Genomic DNA, 19655 nt, shown 5'->3' with positions numbered 1-19655 from the left:
CCCTTTATTTCATTCAACCTATCTTTCACTTACTTACTTTAAAGGATTCCTGATGAAGGGTTTTTGCCCGAAACGTCGATTTTACTGCTCCTCAGATGCTGCCTGAACTGCTGTGCTCTTCCAGCACCATTAATCCAGAAAATACTTTAATTTAATGTCTTGTTTCTCTACCCTTTGCTATTGTGAAACTTTGTTCACGCCTACTCTGCCCAGACTCCTCATGATTTTAAACATCTCTTTCAAACTTTCTCCCAAACCTCCCTTCTATAAAAAGATGAATCCTAGTTCTCCAATCCATTCTTCCAACATAAGGAACTATCCTAGAACCAGCCCTGTATACCTTTTCTACACCTCCTCGGTCTTTTCACATCCTTCTTGAAGAGTGGTACCCAGAATTAGTCACAATACTCTAGTTGAGGCTGAACCATAAATGTTCACCATAAACTACTTGTTTTTGCACTGTATACCCTTGTTTATAAAATTCAGGGCTCTGTATGCCTTATTAAACATTTTCTGATGCTTTGCTGCCATTTAGTTTTATACATATAGCCCAAAGTTCCTCTGTTCCTGTAACCCCTTTAGAAAGAAGTGTTTTCTGCATTTTATATTGCCTTTTTCATACTTTACTGTGTGAAATTTTTCTAGAATAAACATCTGACTGTTCCACTAAACTATTCAATATCTTTCGAAGTCTGTCACCATCTTCCCCATCGTTCACAATATTTCTAAATTCTGTTATCTGAAAATTTTGAAATTGTGCCCTGCATACTCAAATCTTTGCAATTGATATGAATCAGGAAAAGGGATGTTCCTCGTAACTACTTCCTGGAAAACACCTTGGTTGATCATCCTCAGATCTGAAAAACAACCTTTAATTTTTATTTTGTGTCTCCTATCATTCAGCCAACTCTGTATTCATGCTATAACAGTCTGTGTTATTTCATGGGCTTGTTGGAAAGTTTTTGCTTTTTAATTCAAACTCAAAACCTATTTGTTTGCATGGTTTTCCCATCATGTCTGTACATGGTTGCGGGGTCAAGTTGCTTTTTAACTTCGAATGATTTAAAGCTAAAAACAATGAACAATACAGCACAGAAACAGACCGTTCAGCCCACCAAGACTAGGCCAAATCATGATCCCTTTCTAAACTAAAAATTTTTTGACTCCAAACAGTCTGTATACCTCTATTCCCTGCCTAATCATATATCTGTCAAAATGCCTCTTAAATGTAGCTGTTGTATCTGCTTCTGCCATTCCTTCTGGTAGCATATTCCAAGCACTTACCACCCTCCATGTAAAAAATATGCCTCTCACATCTGCTTTAAACTTACCCTCCTTTAACTTAAGTCTATGTCTCCAAAGAATTGACACCGTTACCCTGAGTAAAACATCTCCGACTATCAATTCTATCCACACCTGTCATAATTTGGTAAACTTCTATTAGGTCCCTCATCCTTCGACATTCAATTGAAAACAAACTAATTTTGTCCAATCTTTCCTCGTAGCTAATGCCCTCCAAACCAGGTAACATCCTAGTAAACCATTTCTGTACCCTGTCCAAAGCTTCCACATTTTTCTTGTAGTGTGGCAACCAAAACTGTACACACTATTCCAAATGTAGTCAAACTAAAGTTCTATATAACTGCAATATGACTTGCCAATTTTTATACTCTGTCCCTCGACCAATGAAGGCAAGCATGCTATATACCTTCTTTACCACCTTATCCACTTATGTTGCCACTTTCAGGGAACTGTGGACCTGTACACCTAAAACTCTCTACTTGTTGATGCTGTTAAGGGTTCTGCCATTTACTGCACTCTTCCCTCCCGGTCCACTTCACATTTGTCCAGATTAACACCATCCGCCATTTCCCCGCCCCAGTCTCTAGACTATCTATGTCCTGCCGTATTCTCTGGCATTCCTCCTCACTGTCTGCACTCCCACAATTTTTGTGTAGTTCACAGATTTACTGATCAGGCCATTTACATTCTCCTCCAAATCATTTAGATACATTACAACAACAATGATCCCAGCACTGATCCCTGCAGAAGACCTCGGCTCACAGATCTCCAATCAGGAAAACACTCTTCTGCCATTATTCTGTCTTCAATGACCAAACCAGTTTGTATCCATCTTACCAGCTCACCATAGATCCCATATGACCTCACGGTTTGTGTCAGCCTGCATGAGGGCTGTCAAAGGCCTTGCTAAATCCATATAGACAACACCTACTCTGCCCTCATCAATCATCTTTGTCACTGTCTCAAAAAAACTCAACCAAGTTTGAGACACAACCTACCCTGCACAAAGCACAGTCTGTTCTGATATAATACGATAGTTCCGTTCCCATGTGATTCCCATGTGATGCATAATAGCAACACCATTTAAACCAATGGGACTGAAATCACGTAATAGCCAATACAGGTTAAGGGCAATTCCTGTTCTACAAACACTGATCGAAATTCTTCAATTGCACTATTCACGTTGAAGAAACGCATATTATCACAGAACTGACTGTGTCACTTATTCAAGGCTATTTTGTTGGACATCAATGGTGGGGTATGAAAGTAATGTTTGCTCATTGACAGGAATATTTTAGTGCCAGTAGTATGAAATTGATGGGGAAATGGGCCTGATGTATTGAGTCATGGGAGTCAGAAAAGTGGTTGATACTGGTGCTTCCAATTCAACTGCTCATCTGAGGTCTGGCGTAAGGAAACCTAAGTACTATCCATCCTGATGTGATTCAATAAACTCCAAAACTCTGTGAAGGAAACTCTTAACAGAACTATTGGAGAAAAGGCCTTTTCCTGGTAGAAAGCAGCTGTGAACACTGAGCATTTAATGCAGTACTTCAGTGAATTTGAATCCATGTCCTCAATTCTATTATATTCTTGCTTTGCTTTCACCGATGGGCTCAGGAAATCCATGAATGTATCAACAAGTTTGCAAGTATTTTGAAATACAGCTCAGGAAATGATTAGCATATATTAATAGGTAACCTATCTTTCCTGAGAGGATTACACAGGAACAGAGTAGTTGCTCCAGTTAAGTGCAAAATTAGCAAGTTGGAGCTGGCTTCCAGATGCACCTGCATTGTTCTGAATTTTCACCCCCATCTGCAGCTAAACCCATGTGCTCCTCAAGTATAAAGCCTCTCCCAATGCTTCAGCAGATTAGCTTTCCATTTATACCCTCTCAAGCAGAGGCTTGTGCGCTTTAGTTCTACTATGCTGGGCTATGAGTTGGCTTGCATTATCTAGTCCTCTGGAATCCAAATCTGCTTGTATTTCTTTTTCCTCTTTCTTATTGTCGACCTACTGAATTCACATAATTGGTCTGCGTAATTTAATTCCCTTGGCCTCTCAAAATATTTTAGTTGCCTTCTTTTTTTCAATCCTTTCCTTTAGCTACAATATCCTTTTGTACTGCAGTGACTGGACAGCATGTATTCGTACCATTGATTTAGAAAGTAGGTTAACTCATTGGTTTGATTCAATTTTAAACTTTCAGAATATGTCAGCATCTGATTTGCTTTACGTACTATGTTAAACATCACTGCAATAGTTTCAATTTTTTCACTGTTTCAATTTATTACGCATCAAGATAGTGAGTTGGTTAGCTTAGTCAACTGGCTGGTGCTTTTGCAAAGCAGGGGAACGTCAACAGTTTCTGCTCAATTCGTGCATTGAATTTACCATGAAAATCCTACCTGCTCAACCTCCCCCCTCACCTGAGGCACGGTAACCCTCAGGTTAGACTCACCACCAAGTGTCTTCCTCTCTACCTAATGAGATATCAAAACTATGATGACTTTACCGTACATCAGGATACCCAGATCTGTCATTTTTCACATACATCAATTAATAGTCCTTTCCTGTGTGCTGTCTCTATATACAATATTTTACATTTCTCTCCACTGAGTTTCATTTGACCATCCAATTCTGATATATATTCTCATGTTCCTGTCCTGTTCAGTCCTGTTCCTTTCTTTAGCTTTGAATTGTCTGCCAATTTAGCCACTGGATTTGCGATGTGCTCCATATCATTTGTTAAGATATTAAAGTAAATAAGCGCTATGGCAAACAATTGATGGATGTCTGCCAGGTTAATGATAATATCTGTACCATACTAGTTTGAAAATGCCAAACTCATCTGATTTCAGAAGCTAAGCAGTCTCAGGCCTGTTTCATGCTTGGATAGGAGATTGCCTGGGAACACCAGGTACAGTAGGTGTTGCCCTCTTGTGACACAGTATCCCTACCCCTGGACCTGGAGGCATGGATTCAAGTCCTACCTGGTCGAGAGGTGTGTAATAATACCTCTAAGTATGTTGATTAGAAAATAGATTAAATTTAAAAAATCTGTACCACCACTATTCTCTGCATTTAGTTTGTTGATTGTTTCCACTGATCGAGAGTGTGGTGCTTATGCCCGAAATGTCGATTCTCCTGCTCCTCGGATGCCGCCTGATCTGCTGTGCTTTTCCAGCACCACACTCTCGACACTGATCTCCAGCAGCTGCAGTCCTCACTTTCTCCTGTTTCCACTGATGCCCACTTCATTATTTTCAGCATCAACACTTCTAGAAAAAAAAACCTTTGTCAAAGATTCTACCAAACAGATGTTCATCTGTTCATCGGCTGTCTTACCCCATGTGAATATTCCCTGCCTAGGACTGACCTAAATATTTTGAGTGCCCAGGAGAACTGTGACGGTGATGCACATCCACGCTTACATTCAATATAGAGAAAAAATTGGAAGTCTAGAATGAGATTCGATCTTTATTTACTTACAATTTGAAAAGGTGAATTTGGTGCCACTTAAATCCCCCAGACAACCTCCTTGTTCTCCTCTTCGACCTGGTTGCCCCTGACTCTTTCACGTTCTTACAGAAAATTAATTAATTAAATTGGCAATACTTACATTTATGAGTTCATGTTGCTGTCTTATTACAGATGATAACAATATCCCAGAAACATGGAATGGAAAGTTTCTTTTTCTTTGTAAAAGATATATAGAAATTTAATTTGCAGTAAACACATCTGATTGATACACAACATGTAAAGAAGTCAGCACAAAATGAATTATGTGGCTGGCAGAAGGGATACATTTCCTGAGGTGGAAGGGACTCATAAAATTCTTCAGAAATTAAATAAGCTGGTGCTTTGTGTTTTTGGGAGTGTTGAGTGTATTTCACTCATTCATACTGGGGAAGTACTGAGCACTGGGGGATGACAAGTGTAGTTCATGTATCCAAAAATGTAGAATGAGTGAGTAAACAATAGCTACATTGATATATTTTTGTATCATGGTGCATGACAGTGGGAAGAAGGGAAGTTCTTACATATAACCACGACATTCAAAATTGGTGAGTGGAGAATTTAAGAGCTTTGACATTACAAGCAGAGTTTAGTTTTTCAAGAAATGTCCTGCTGCATGAAATATAAAAAATTGCATCAGACTGAACATGACGACCCAACTCAAACCTGAATTAAAATAGTTTTATATATATAATTAATGATTTGTATAAAGGGCGAAGACTGCCTTGAATAAGAACTGAATAATTAAGCATAAAGCTTTCTTCATCACCAGGCAGCACAGAAGAGCAGGCACTAAGAATGACCAGATTTATTGCATTTTCTTCATGCATTAAATATCAATTGCTATAGTTACAAATACACGGAGGAATAGTGGTGACGATGTGATTAAAATGAAGGACTTAACATTAGAAATTGAATTCAGAAAACATGAATGCACCACTCTAGTAGAGGTTTCAATTTCCAAGCACCAATTTACATTGAATGATAAGGTTCTAAATTGGGGGAGGAGTGTTGTGGGATTTCATCTCTCCGAATGTAACAATGTTTGAGCACAAATTCAATTTCATGATAATAATCATCCCTGAAAGTTGCCACCCAGGTGGATAGTGCAGTTAAGAAGGCATACGGTGTGTTAGGTTTCATTCAGAGAGGGATTGGGTTCCAGAGCCGCAATATCATGCCACAATTGATACAAAACACTGGTGCGGCCACACTTGGAATATTGTGTACAGTTCTGGTTCCCATATTTCGGGATGGATGTGGAAGCATTGGAAAAGTTGCAAGGAGATTTACCAGAATGTTGCCTGGTCTGGAGGGAAGGTTTTATGAGGAAAGGCTGAGAGACTTGTATCTGTTCTCATTGGAAAGAAGAAGGCTAAGAGGGGTTTGATAGAGACGTACAAGGTGATCAGAGGATTAGATAGGGTAGACAGTGAAAGTGTTTTTCCTAGAATGATGTCGTCAGCTTGTACAAGGGGGCATAACTACAAATTGAGGGGTGATAGTTTTAAGACAGATGTCAGAGGCAGGTTCTTTACTCAGAGAGTGGTAAGGGTGTGGAATGCCCTACCTGATAATGTAGTTAATTCAGCCACATTAGGGAGATTTAAGCAACTGGATGATTTTGGGATAGTATAGGGGGACAAGCTGAGAATAGTTCACAGGTCGGCGCAACATCGAGGGCTGAAGGGCCTGTTCTCCGCTGTATTGTTCTATGTTCTAAGACAGTGAGTGGATTTGAGTAATAGCACTTACAGCACTGTCCAGTAAGGAGTCCAGGATTTTGTGATGGAAAGGGTTGCATAAACAAAATTATGTAAGGAATTAGGCAACTTTGGTGTAGAAAAATGTCCCAAACTAACTTAGAGTTGTAATGAAAAAAAGGGAACAATAGGAGGACTGATTACATTGCATAAGGCACTGATCATGAAAGACTTTATGTATGAGTGATGCTGAAACTCCACTCAGTCTGATATTTAACACAGCTATGAGTCACAGACTGGGACAATCCTAAACAGTTGAACAGGGAGTGAGTTGGACACTGGCATGGCCTCCTGATTGCTAATCATGAAAATGCCTGAGGGTTCATGTAAACTGGAGAAAGTTAGTTATGTAATAAAGCAAAATTTTGTTATCCAGGACAAGTGTCTCTTCTACTGAGACTTATTTGTGGTCCATCCTTCACCGTGGAAGACAGGGCAGCCTCCTGGACTAACATAGGAAGGAGGATTGGTGGCAGCAGTCTACCCAATCACAAGCTACCAATGGTTGGTGCTCAGGCATCTGGTGACTATTATTAACAGACCGAGGAAGTAGAGGAAATAGATTTTTTAAAAAATCCATAAGGATAAGAAAGAGATGGAGGAACAGAGGGATTTACTTAATGTTGAAAATGAGACAACAATGGTCAGTCAAGGCAGCAAGAATGCAAGATGCCATGTCCAGAAAGAAATAGCTGTTAAACGTGTGAATGACATGTACTCATCCTATTCATTTTGTATACTTCAAAATGGAGGTCCAATACAACCAATTGTTCATTTCCAAGTATTACCTTTTTTAAATTGTTTTACCCACTGGGTGTGTAGAAGAAGGAACAGATTGACGGGCTCTTTGGGTTATTGAAGAGTATAGTGATAAAGAGGGACACTCCCATGAAGAAATTTCAACATGATAAGAATTTGGAGACTGCTTTTCAGTGTAGGTCAGTGAAGACAATGGTGAGGTAGATTTGGTGGAGGAGAGATAGAAATAGCAGAATTTTGGATACGTTGAAGTTATGCAAATTAATGGGCTATAGGGACGTCATTGGCATAATGAAACCTAGAGGTGAGAAAGGCATGGGTAAGCTTTATAGGGGCTGATGGATTGTTTGTATGGGTAGAGGCTGGCAATGCAACAGCATTGGAAATAGGTAGACAGTGAGCAGTTTTGGAAGGACATGCTTGCCTTGGAGTTGCTATGGTGAAGGTTTACTGGACTGGTTCCAGGGATGAAAGGATTATGCTATGATGAGAGGCTGAATAAATTGAATCTTTACTGTCTATAGTTTAGAAAAAAGAGAAGTGAACTCATTGAAACAAACAAGATTCAGAAGATGCTTGAAAGGGCAGGCACTGAGAGGTTGTTCCCCCTTGTAGGGGAATGCAGAATTAGATGGCCCAGCCTTGGGGTAAGGCACTGATTGTTTAAGAATGAGGTGAAGAATAATTTCTTCACTCAGACAGCGGTACATCTTTACAATACTCTACCTTAGAGGGTTATGGATGCTGTATTGTTAAATATATTCAAGGCTGAGATGGATGGATGGATAGACAAGCCGACCTTTTATTTCTCAGGGCATCAAGAGATATGGGAGATGGTGGGGTTCGGGAAGTGAAGTTGGGCCAGAAGATCGGCAGTGATCATATTAAATGAAAGAGTAGGGTTAAGGGGCAGCACTCACCCGCAGACCTTTGGATGTGAAGGGCAGTATGTAAATTTAAAGGAAAATAATGGAGAAAAGATTAGATGTTCACAATATTCATTAACAACTTTTTTTTTCACAGAATCCCTGCAGTGTGGAAGCAGGCCATTTGGTCCATCAAGTCCACACTTATGCTCTGAAGAGCATCCCATCCAGACCTTATCCTTGTAACCTTGCTAATGGCTAATCTACCTAGCCTGCACATCTTTGGACTATGGGAGGAAATAAGAGCACCCAAAGGAAACCCACACAGACATAGGGAGAATGTGCAAACTCCACACAGTCAGTCACCCGTGAGTGGAATCAAACTAGGTCCTTGGTGCTGTGAGGCAGCAGTGCTAACCACTGAGTCACCATACTGCCCTTGGGTATCACCATAAAATGTGAAATATACAAATTTGCTGATTATACAAAATTAGGCAGCATTGTAGACAGTATTGTCGACAGCATAGAAAAATCACAGGATATTAATAGATTAGGTAAATGGGCAAAGCTATAGTGGTTATATTTTGATGTAAGTACGTATGAGGTTATCCATTTTACACAGAGAAAGGTTGATTGGGATTTTTTTAAAGACACAAAGTTGATGTCTGATAAGATGTGGAAGTTCAGGTGCATAACACTTTAAATTGCCATGAACAGGTGCAGAAAGTGGTCAAGGTGGCTAATGGAATGCTGGCCTTAAATTTAAAGGGCTGGAGTATAAAGTTCAGACATTATGCTGCAGTTGTCCAACACCATTCATTCCAACATGATCACAATGGGGGAAACTATTAAAGAACAAGAAAAGAGTCAAGAGAAAATCAACCGCAGCGTCTCCGAATATCTGGCAGACCCCACTTAGAGTACTTGAGCAGATCTGGGTACCTTACCTGAGGAAGGATGTTTTGGCCCTGGATGGAGTTCAACACAAGTTTAGAAAGATGATACCGGGACTTCAGGGGTTAAATTATGAGACGAGATTAGACAAATTAGGCCTTTATTCTGTAGGATTTAGAAGGTTAATGGGTGATTTAATTGAGGTCTTCAGGATATTAACAGGGAAATGTCAGGTAAATAAAAATAAATCATTTCCACTGGATGATGATGCTAGAAATAGGGGGCATAGTCTAAGAACTAGTACTGGCCATTCACAAGAGATGTTAAAAAGTATTTCTACATGTGGAGGTTTGGAACTCAACTCCTGAAGTCATGGTCAATGCTAATTCAATTATTAAATTTGAACCTGAGACAATTTTTTATTAAGCAAGTTATCAAGGGATATGGGCCCAAAATAGGTGCATGGAGCTAGGCCACAGATCAGCAATGATCTTATTGAATGGTGGAGCAGGTGAGGGGCTGAATGGCCAACTCTTGTTCCTATGTGTCCCTGTATTGGAAGAACTCTGGAGAAGAACTGAAGACTGCTGAAGAAATAGAATGAGAAGACATTAACTGAGGGAAAATATCAGATGAAGATTCCAATGCAGAGAATGGGGACAAACATTAATTACATATTGAACATGTGGAATGAATATTGTGATGTATTAAAATTGTCAAACTTGTCTTTGGAATTCCTACATGACTTTTCTGCCAGATATTCGGAAACACTGCAGTTGATTTTCTCTTGACTCTTTTCTTGTTCTTTAATAGTTTCCCCCATTGTGATCATGTTGGAATGAATACCTGGTGTTTGAAATCAGAGTGGAGCCACTAATCTTTTAATTGCCATGTTTTTCATGGTTAGAGCACTTCTCCTTCTGGCAGACAACTCCATTATATAATCTGATTTCCAATCCTTAATATGTTGAAGCCGCCCTCCCAACTTCTGTGCTTTAAATGTTTAAAATTCCAGTATTTACAGATCACTTCCATTTTTGTGCAACCTCTCTTGTAATTTCACTCCCATTCACTTTGATGGATAAGAAATAAGATAGTGAGGACAGAAATGGAAAAGCCTACCCTGTTGCTATGGTGAGCATAGTCCAGTATTAATTGTCTCCTCCTTCTCCATTTATGAAACCTATTATTATAAATACCAATACACGTTTGACTGCTTGAGGGATTGTGAAAGCTAACTGCCGTATGCAAAGATGTGATTGTGAAAGAGTGATTAGAGCCACCATTTGCCTCATTAAAGAGAACCTTGGTTGACTGAGGTCTAGGCTCAGTAGTACACTGATCAACACACTTTCTGTGATTCATCTGACTCATATAATTTGTATCAAAACCGAGTTGCTGTGCATTTGTTTTGAATTGACAATTGGACAATAGGAGATCTAACTCGGGGGCCCTCAAGTGTCCCTACCCCTGGACCAAGAGATCTGGGTTAAAGTCCACCTACTCCAGATGTGTACAATAACATCTCTGAACAGGTTAATTAGAAAAATAAATAAATGATCCAATTTCATCCCAATAATGGCACAATATCGATGTTTTCTTGGGGAGAGCCTGAGAAGCTGTTCAATTCAAATAATATACAAGCAAGTTGTAGGTTTAAGTATGCATTTTGATTTGTAGTCATTATTGTGTGGAACATTTGAAATTGCTTTGTCTTGGTCATTTTTGATAATGTATCTAAGCGTGATTTGTTTTAATTAGGAAGTATAGGTGCTGAAATTAATGGATAGAGATGGACAGATTGGACAGACACTATCAAACCACCATGTAATTAACATTCATGCTTTTTTCTATGATACTGTACAAGCACAGCCTCTTACTGATGGCACAGCAACTTCTCCATTAACGACTTTAAACCGGTTATAGCCTAAACCATTACCTGTGAAGTCTTTATCCAAAAGTCTTTGTAAAGTGAAGATGATCATGTAAAAGTATGTGGCATAATCAGGAAATTGAAACACACAAATAAGAGTATCAGAAAATATTATAAACTCCCTGAGGCTCAGCCAGAATCCGTTGTGAAAGCTTACATTTAAAGCATTAACTTGTCTGTCCTTCTTGGATATAATTTGCCCTGTTCCACCTTAATAGAACTTTGAGCATGTTTTTAGCAGCACTTACATTAATTTTTCCTGTTTATATTTATTCTTCTTGATATCCTGACTCATCACAAATTCTTTAAATAGTGAATAGGGGCACACTCTCACTTATAAGGAGCAAGGGATAAAATAAACAAGTTTTCTGAGATGTTGAACCTGAGAAAAATGTCGACAGTGAAGATCCAAAGTGTGGGCCGTAGGGTGGTTCAGCGGTTAGAATTAGAATGGGAAGTAGAATTAGAATAACCTTTACTGTCACTTGCACTCACATACAGGAGTACAGTGAAACGTTTACAATGTTGCCTGTTATGGTGCCATCAGGTACAAAGTACCTAGGTATAAGTCTTAGACACAAAAGTGGAATAAGAAAGAAACGTTGCTGCATTACTTTACAGTGATTCAAAGTATAAGTTAGAAATATGATGGTTAAAAGGATAGACAATATCGTCATAGAGATGTACAGCATGGAAAAGGACCCTTCGGTCCAACTTGTCCATGCCGACCAGATATCTTAAATTAATCTAGCACCATTCGCCAGACATTACATTGCAGTAGCTCAGTGCAGGGGCTTCCATACGTGGTCTGACCACCCGTGCCAGACCCAGACTAACCGTGGGCGGCACGGTGGCACAGTGGTTAGCACTGCTGCACTCACAGTGCTGGGGACCCGGGTTCAATTCCCGCCTCAGGCAACTGACTGTGTGGAGTTTGCACGTTCTCCCTGTGTCTGCATGGGTTTCCTCCGGGTGCTCCGGTTTCCTCCCACAGTCCAAAAAGATGTGCAGGTCAGGTGAATTGGCCATGCTAAATTGCCCGTAGTGTTAGGTAAGGGGTAGATGTAGATGTCGGGGTATGGGTGGGTAGGTAGGGGTATGGGTGGGTTACGCTTCAGCGGGGCGGTGTGGACTTGTTGGGCCGAAGGGCCTGTTTCCACACTGTAAGTAATCTAATCTAAAAAAACTGTTCCCGCTCCGCTTCAAGCCCCCAGTCTGCTCTGCACCAGATCTGATTGCTCCAAAGTACGTTTTTTTTGTAACTCGTTCCTGTGTCGGCCTCCACTCCAGGACTTCACTTCCCCATACCCGCCTCTGCTCCGAGACTTGTTTCCCTGCACCAGCCTCCTCTCTGCCAATTCGTCTCCGGGACCCTCCGGCCCGGAGTCACCTCCTCCATTCCCCTCCGGATAAGTCAAACATTGAAAAAAAAAATGCAGAAAAGGAAAAAAAAATGAGAGAAGAAGAAAAAGAACAGGCGAAGCAGAGGAACTTTGGCTGGAGCGTCTTACTCTGTGCCAACTTGTCATGTGTACTGCTGCCTCATAGCGCCAAGAACCTGGGTTCAATTCCACCCTCGGGCAACTGTCTGTGTGGAGTTAGCACATTGTCCCGATAGCTGCATGGGTTTCCGCTGGGTGCTCCGATTTCCCTCACAGGCCAAAGATGTGTAACTTAGGTGGATTGGCTATGCCGAATTGCCCATTAGTGTCCTGGGATGTATAGGGGAGGTGGATTAGTTATGGGGAATGCAAGGTTGCAGCCTGTTCCTGCTACTGTTGCTGTGTACTCCTGCTCTCACCGTAGTCACCCTGAGCTGCCTTCTCCTGCTCTCACTGTTGCTGCTGCAGGCTGCCTCCAACTCAGGAGCAACTGCCTGCTCTTGCCACTGGCCGCGTTGGGCTGCCTGCTCACCATCTCCTGCTCTAATCAAAATCTAAAAACTGGAGATTTGTTTTTGATTGGGAAATGTATTTCAAGTGATGAAAACACACCTCGTTTTATAATCTTTTCCTTTATTCCCTCTGGGTTTCACTTTTATCTGTGTGGGTTGAGAAAGGACTGGCAGCTTTCCTGCTCACTGCAGCTTATTACATTCAATGAAGTACAATAATACAGAGTCTTTGGATTAAATTTTAATTCAAAATATATGTTTTGAATTGGTTAAAATGGACTCAGATTCATCATATAGAGAGAATTTGTGCATTTGGCTTGCAGTAATAGGTTCAAAGAAATGAGGTGAGTCTACTGTAGCTATTGGCAATGTATAATACTGTTAATTAGAAACCAGCAATAGTTATCAGTTTTGCAAGTACAGAGATGAGATAGCTGACTTTAATGTTGTTGTGTAATTTGCTCAAAATAAACTGTGTTTATTTACATGAAACCTGATAGCAGTGTTGTGAAACTGCTAATTTCTACAATACAGAATAATGGTTGTAAGAAAGATTTTGACTTAGTCATAATATTTCAGAAATATTTTTCACATTTTAAATTGGTAAAGAGGAAGCCTGCCATGAAGATAGGTACACAATAACTGACAGTTCAATTGAAATGTTTCTTTGTGCCCAATTGCAATAGCTAGACTTTAAATTTCTTATTGCTTTTATTTGAAGAGGTGCTTTTTACTTTATAGTTCATATGGGTAATATGTGAAAACACTGCAACCACTTATTTTTTATTTACTGATGGGATATCAGCATTACTGGTGGGGCCAGCATTTGTTGCCCATCTGTAGTTGCCCTTGAGAAGATGATGGGGAATTTTCTTTCTTGAACAGTTGCAGTCCCATGAGTTGCAGGTAGACACACAATGCCATTAAGGACGCAGTTCGAGGATCTTGACCCAATAACACGAAAGGAATGGCAATATATTTCCAATATATGGCCACTGGATGTGGCTTGGAGGGGAACTTGCAGGTGACGGCATTCCCATAGAATAATGCAGCATAGGAACAGGCCTTTTGGTCCACCGTGTCTGTGATGACCATGAGGCCATTCTAAACCCATCCATATCCCTCTATCCCTGTCTGGTTCAGTTTCTGTCTAAGTGCCACTTAAACTTTGCTAAGATATCTGCAAGGCAGTCATTGTGGGTTTGGAAAATGATATGTAAGGAGCTTTGGTGAATTTATGCAGTGCACCTTGTATATGGTACATATGGCTTCTACTGAGTGCTGATGGTGGAAGGACATAATGTCGATGTGGCGACAACCAGGTAGGCTGTTTTGTCTTGCTATCAAACTTCTTGGGTGTTGTTGGAACTGCACTCATCTAGGGATCTGGGGAGTACTCCACCACACTGCTGACTTGTGCCTTGGAGATGGTAGACAGTTTTATCAGCAAAAGGCTTTTTTGTATCTGTGAGATAATACTTACTGTTGTAACAATGAAATGGGTAACTGCAAAGATAAACATAAACATTAGATAATAGGCACTAAACACTTTATCAGACAATTATAGTAATTACCTGACTTTTAATTTGCATATTATAATTTGCATATTATAATTTGTACAGACTAACTAAGGTTAAAATACAATTTCAGATTTGATTTCTTAAAATTTGTGAGCAAGTGACTGTCACGCCATATTATTTACAAATACTTAAATGGTTTTCTGCACTGTAAATTTAAAAGCCATCTGGATCTAGGCAAACAAAAGAATGCACAACGTATTTGATTCTTTTTCCACTTAGCCCAATTAAAAATGTAGATTTGATTTAAAAGGGACTTTTCCATGTGAAAATCAATTGCTTGTAGAACATTTATTTAATTGACAGATCATGTATATTAATTTTGCAATGTTTTTCTTGTCTTAATAAGCAATGTAGTTTCAAGAATACTTGACTAGAGAATGAATAGCACTATATCTAATTCTTGCTTCTGGTGTCCATCCAGCAAGCTTACGTGATGCTTCCTCTCCTGTTCCACCTCTCCAACTCCAGTGCTCCACTCAAAGAAGATCTCTTCTCTCTTCCAATATTGATCTCAATTGCATTCCTGATTTTCATCACCTCACCATTGGCACTTGTCTCTTTATTTGCCGCGGTCTTAACCTCTGGAATTTTCACCCTAAGAGATTACATTTTTATCTCTTTCAACTCCTTTGTTTTGCTTCTTAAAGCCTACTGCTCCCTCTATGGTCTTTTATCCAAAAATAGAGGAATGAAGCATCCTCTACAAATATGCTATATAAATGCTTAATGCTTTGTTTAGTGCCATGCATTTACATGTAACTGCACTATAAGATATCAGGATTCGCAAAGCAGTTTTGAAATACTTCTCATTACATTTTTAACAAATGATTGTCAGTATTAACCATTAAAACATAACTTTGGAGGGAACCAAGATGGCGGCAATCTAGGAGGATCATGTTGTAGAGCTTCGCACCGCAGCACAAGCGGGACAAACTTTTAACCCACCCAACCTGGGCTGCTGCGATATCCTGGGACTTTGGAAAGATCCTGTAGTCCAAGAAATTGTGGAAAATTAACTTACCTGTGTTTTTGCCGTCCAGGGATGCTGAAGAAGGGAGGAGGAGCATCTGAAACTGGGCCTGTGACCCAGCCTGCGAGATCCTCGGACTCGATTACTTACCAGGCCCTGGTGAAGGAGCTCACGAAATCTCGTGAGATGTTGGGTAAGCAGATAGAGGAGAAGCTGGCCCCAATCTCTCTCATGCTGCAGAAGCATGAACAGCATGTGGGAGATCTGGAAAAAAGGATGGATGAGGTTGAACACAGAATCACAGTGGTGGAAGCTGATACCTGTTCCTCTAAGGGTAGGATCCAAGCCCAGGAGACTAGGTCCGTAGTTTGCATGACCAAGTGGATGATCTCAAGATCAGGAGATCCTGCCCCGAGAACAGGGGGCAGGAGAAAACTATTCAGATCATTGGTCTGCCAGAGGGTAAGGAAGGTGAGCAGCTGACGGAATTTATTGAGGACTGGTTGCCGAAATCCCTTAACTTTGAGGCTGGAATGAGAGGCTTGAAGATTGAGAGAGCTCATTGGGTCATGGTGCGGAGGTCAGATCTGCATCAACGTCCTTGTCCTCTCTTGGTGTGGTTTCATCATTATCGAGATAAGGAGAGAATTGTGGGAGCTTCCAGAATCTAGGGGAAGGATCTGAAGGTCTCAATTTACGAGGGCTCGAATATCATGTTCTTCCAGGACTTTTCAGCAGTGATCCAGAAAAGAAAATCCTATAACGGTGTCAAGAGAAGACTAACGGAATTTGAGATCCAGCACTTTCTGAGGTATCTGGCAGTGCCTCGGTTCATCTTAGATGGATCTGTACATCTCTTTGACACATTGGAGAAGGCAAGAGACTTTGTAGACAAATTAACTAATCCAAACAATTTAGTATGTACAAATAGTAGTGTTGTTTAGGTATGTTTTTTCTTTTAAAAAAAGTTCGGTTGGGGCTTTATTTTCCTTTTTTTATTGGTAATAATCTTGTTTAAATTATGTTTGGTGGTGGTTGAGATGTATATTTTAAATTTATAAATTAAATTATACCAAAGGATGGGTGGGGTATTTACTCCTTTAGTTTAGAAAAGTTTCTTTATTCACATTGCTATTCCATGGTGTATTTTCTTTCTTTTCTGTTTGTGTTTACATTGTGGCTCTAGCTAGGAGGGGGGGAAATGGTTGGCATGGCTAGATGCCTACTTTCGAACTGTTTATACCCAGTTCAGGTATTTAAATGCCTGGGCTGCAGTCTTGGTAGTGGGGTGGGAAATTGGGTTTTGGGATGGGTAATTGCCCCCTTTGGGCTGGGGGTGAGTTCTCCTATTCAGTGCCGATGGCATTTTATGTGTTAGTTTGCTTTTTGGTTTTTGTTGTATATAATCTTTGATAACTTTGTAGGTTTGTTAACTGTAGTGGTTTTAGTTTATGTAGTTTTTTATGTTTGATGGATCTTGTGATGCTAAGGCTCAGTGATTTGTGCCTTGAGTTCCTCGTCTCTGGAATTTAAATGTTTCTGCAGAAGGCTATGGCTAATGACTCGATTAAATGGTGTACCTGGAACATCAAGGGGAGTCAATCACCAATTAAGAGGAAGAAGGCACTTTTGAGCCTTAGAAAGGAGAAGGTGGATATTGCTTTATTACAGGAGACACACTTGGATGATAGGGAGCATTTGAAACTACAGCAGAATGGCTTTGATTGGGTTTACTTTTCAGCTTTTAATACCAGAAGTAGGGGAGTAACTATATTGGTTAAAGGAATCTCCTATTTAAGTTACTAGAGTGTGTTAAAGACACAGAAAGGAGGTTTGTAATTGTCAAAGCCCCAACAAATGGGGAAGAATATGGTGTTTTATATGTTTATTGCCCTCCTGCCCTTCCCCGGAAATTTCAGGTAGATGCGTTCTCTAAACTGATCAGTCTTGAGTCCCGGCATATCATTATAGGGAGAGATTTTAACTGTCTCATGGATTCCACAGTAGAGAGGTTGCCCAAAGGCTCCCGATACCCTCTGTACAAACTAATCAGTTAGAGGATCTGTGTGTGTATTTAGGGTTGGTGGATGTCTGGTGGCGTCTCCACCGTACAGGCAAGGATTTTATGTTTCTTTTCAATCCACACAGGATTGATGTCACACCAGGATTGATTTATTTTCTGACCTCCATGGCAACCCTGGACTTGGTGGCATCTTGTACGATTGGTAACATTACCATCTTCGAACATGCCCCCAGTGCACCTGTTGGTTAAGATTAAGGATGTTATAGTGGGTCCGAGGCACTGGCAAATGGATCCCTTTATCCTCAAGGATAATAAGTTTGTGGAATACTTCTCTAGGAAATTCCTAGATATTAACACAGGCTCGGTTAATAGCCCATCCATCCTTTGGGAAACTTCCAAAGCCTATGCCGGGGGTTAGTTATTTCCTACTCTGCCAGTAGGAAGCAGCAGAAGGGTGAACAACAATGTCTCCTCAAAGCACGGTTGAAGGCAGCTGAGAAGGCTTACTTTGACAGACCCTCGTTGGTCAAGCTACAGAGGATTCTGTTGCTGCAGAGAATTCCATGTTTCACGTAGACAGCAAAAAAGGAGCTTACTTTTGCAAAGCAAAGATTATGTGAGCATGGTGACAGGCCAGGCAAATGCTTAGCATATCTTGCCAGGAAAAGGAACATCCCTCAAGCCATTACAGTGATTAAGAAAGGGTCTGGGAACCTAACATGTGACTCCAAAAAGATTAATGTGGCGTTCCAGAGATTTTACTCGAAGTTATACCAATCTGAGGGTTGTGAGGAGGGGCAGGCTAAAATGGAGTCTTTTTCAAAGATCTGGAGCTCCTGGGTGAGACCCCCGAACAACAGTCTTTTCACAGTGCCCTCTTACCAGAGCATGACGTGCAGGAGGCTGTGAAGCAGCTTCAGAGTGGAAAGGCGCCTGGTCCTGACGGACTTCACAGCAAATTCTATAAGGAATTTATAAACATATTCTCAGGCCCGATGCTCAACATTTTTAGTGACTCATACAGCCATGATTGTCGCCTGCCATCTCTGAGAGAGACCAATATTTTACTTATTCTTAAAAAAGAGAGGGTCCCAGAGGACTGTGCTTCACACAGGCCCATTTCAGTCTTAAATGTGGACTTTAAAATCCTCTCTAGGACTTTTCCGTTAAGGCTGGAGACTGTGTTACCTTCTATTGTTAAAGATGATTAGATGGGTTTCATAAAGGGTTGCAGATCCTCCAATAATGTTAGGAGGCTGCTTAATGCAATTCTAGCATGTTAACAACAGTCAATACAGGAATTAGTGATTTCTCTAGATGCAGAGAAGGCATTTGACTGAGATGAGTAGCCGTATCTTATCTACACTCTGGAGCGGTTTGGCTTGGGCGAAGTCTTTATAAGATGGGTAAAGGTTCTCGACAGTGAATCTCTCGCTGCGGTCATCACCAGTGGGGTGCGATCAAGCAATTTTAACATTCTTAGGGACAGTCGGCAGGGCTGTCCCCTTTCACCACTGCTTTTTACATTGGTATTTGAACCATTGGCGGAGGCCATTCATAATGACTCCAATATATCAGCTCCAGAGGTGGGGTCAAAATTACATAAGATTTTGTTGTATACGGACGATGTCCTTTTTTTGTCAAACCCAGCAGTTTCGATGCCTCGCCTGATACAATGCATCAATACGTTTGGTGCCTTTTCCGGGTACAAGATTCATCTTGCAAAATCAGAGGCTATGCCTATGGGTGGTCTTATGAAGGTGCTAGGTCTTGAGGGCGAATATCGATTCCCATTTAAGTGGTCACATAGGGGCTTTGTGTATTTGGGCATATTCATTACTCCAGTTCTGGATCAGTTGTTCAAAGCTAATTTTGTTTAATCATTTGACAAAATCAAACAAAACCTTCAAAGATGGGAGGCACTTCTGGTCTCATGGTTGATTCGAAAAGTGCTTATTAAATGAATATTCTCCCCCATTTGTTGTCCACTTTACAGATACTCTTCTTGATTTTTGATAAACAAACATTCAGGAGACTGGGCGGCTGGTTCAGCTCTCTTATTTGGCATCATAAGTGGCCCCTTATTAAATTAGCTAAACTGCAATTGCCTCACAAATTGAGAGGAGTGGATCTCCCAGACATTAAAAGC

At 40.6% G+C, this 19655-nt stretch overlaps 1 protein-coding gene across 3 annotated transcripts in view; it reads left to right on the top strand.

The window, feature by feature from the left end:
• The window catches only part of LOC140482342 (transmembrane protein 163a-like), a 231262-nt gene that overhangs the window by 49044 nt on the left and 162563 nt on the right, over nt 1–19655 (top strand). The window contains exon 3 of one of the 3 annotated variants that reach the window (XM_072579662.1): nt 15554–15985. The exons of the other annotated variants lie outside the window; for them this stretch is intronic. Coding sequence (XP_072435763.1) covers nt 15554–15966 — 413 coding nt within the window. The 3' untranslated portion in view covers nt 15967–15985. Of the gene's footprint in view, nt 1–15553; nt 15986–19655 lie in introns of those variants that run through there. 3 annotated transcript variants of the gene reach the window in all.

Source organism: Chiloscyllium punctatum, chromosome 10 (assembly GCF_047496795.1).
Source record: "Chiloscyllium punctatum isolate Juve2018m chromosome 10, sChiPun1.3, whole genome shotgun sequence".
Lineage (NCBI taxonomy): Eukaryota > Metazoa > Chordata > Chondrichthyes > Orectolobiformes > Hemiscylliidae > Chiloscyllium > Chiloscyllium punctatum.
The sequence above is the reverse complement of the archived record's forward strand: the minus strand, read 5'-3'. Positions and strand labels throughout refer to the sequence as shown.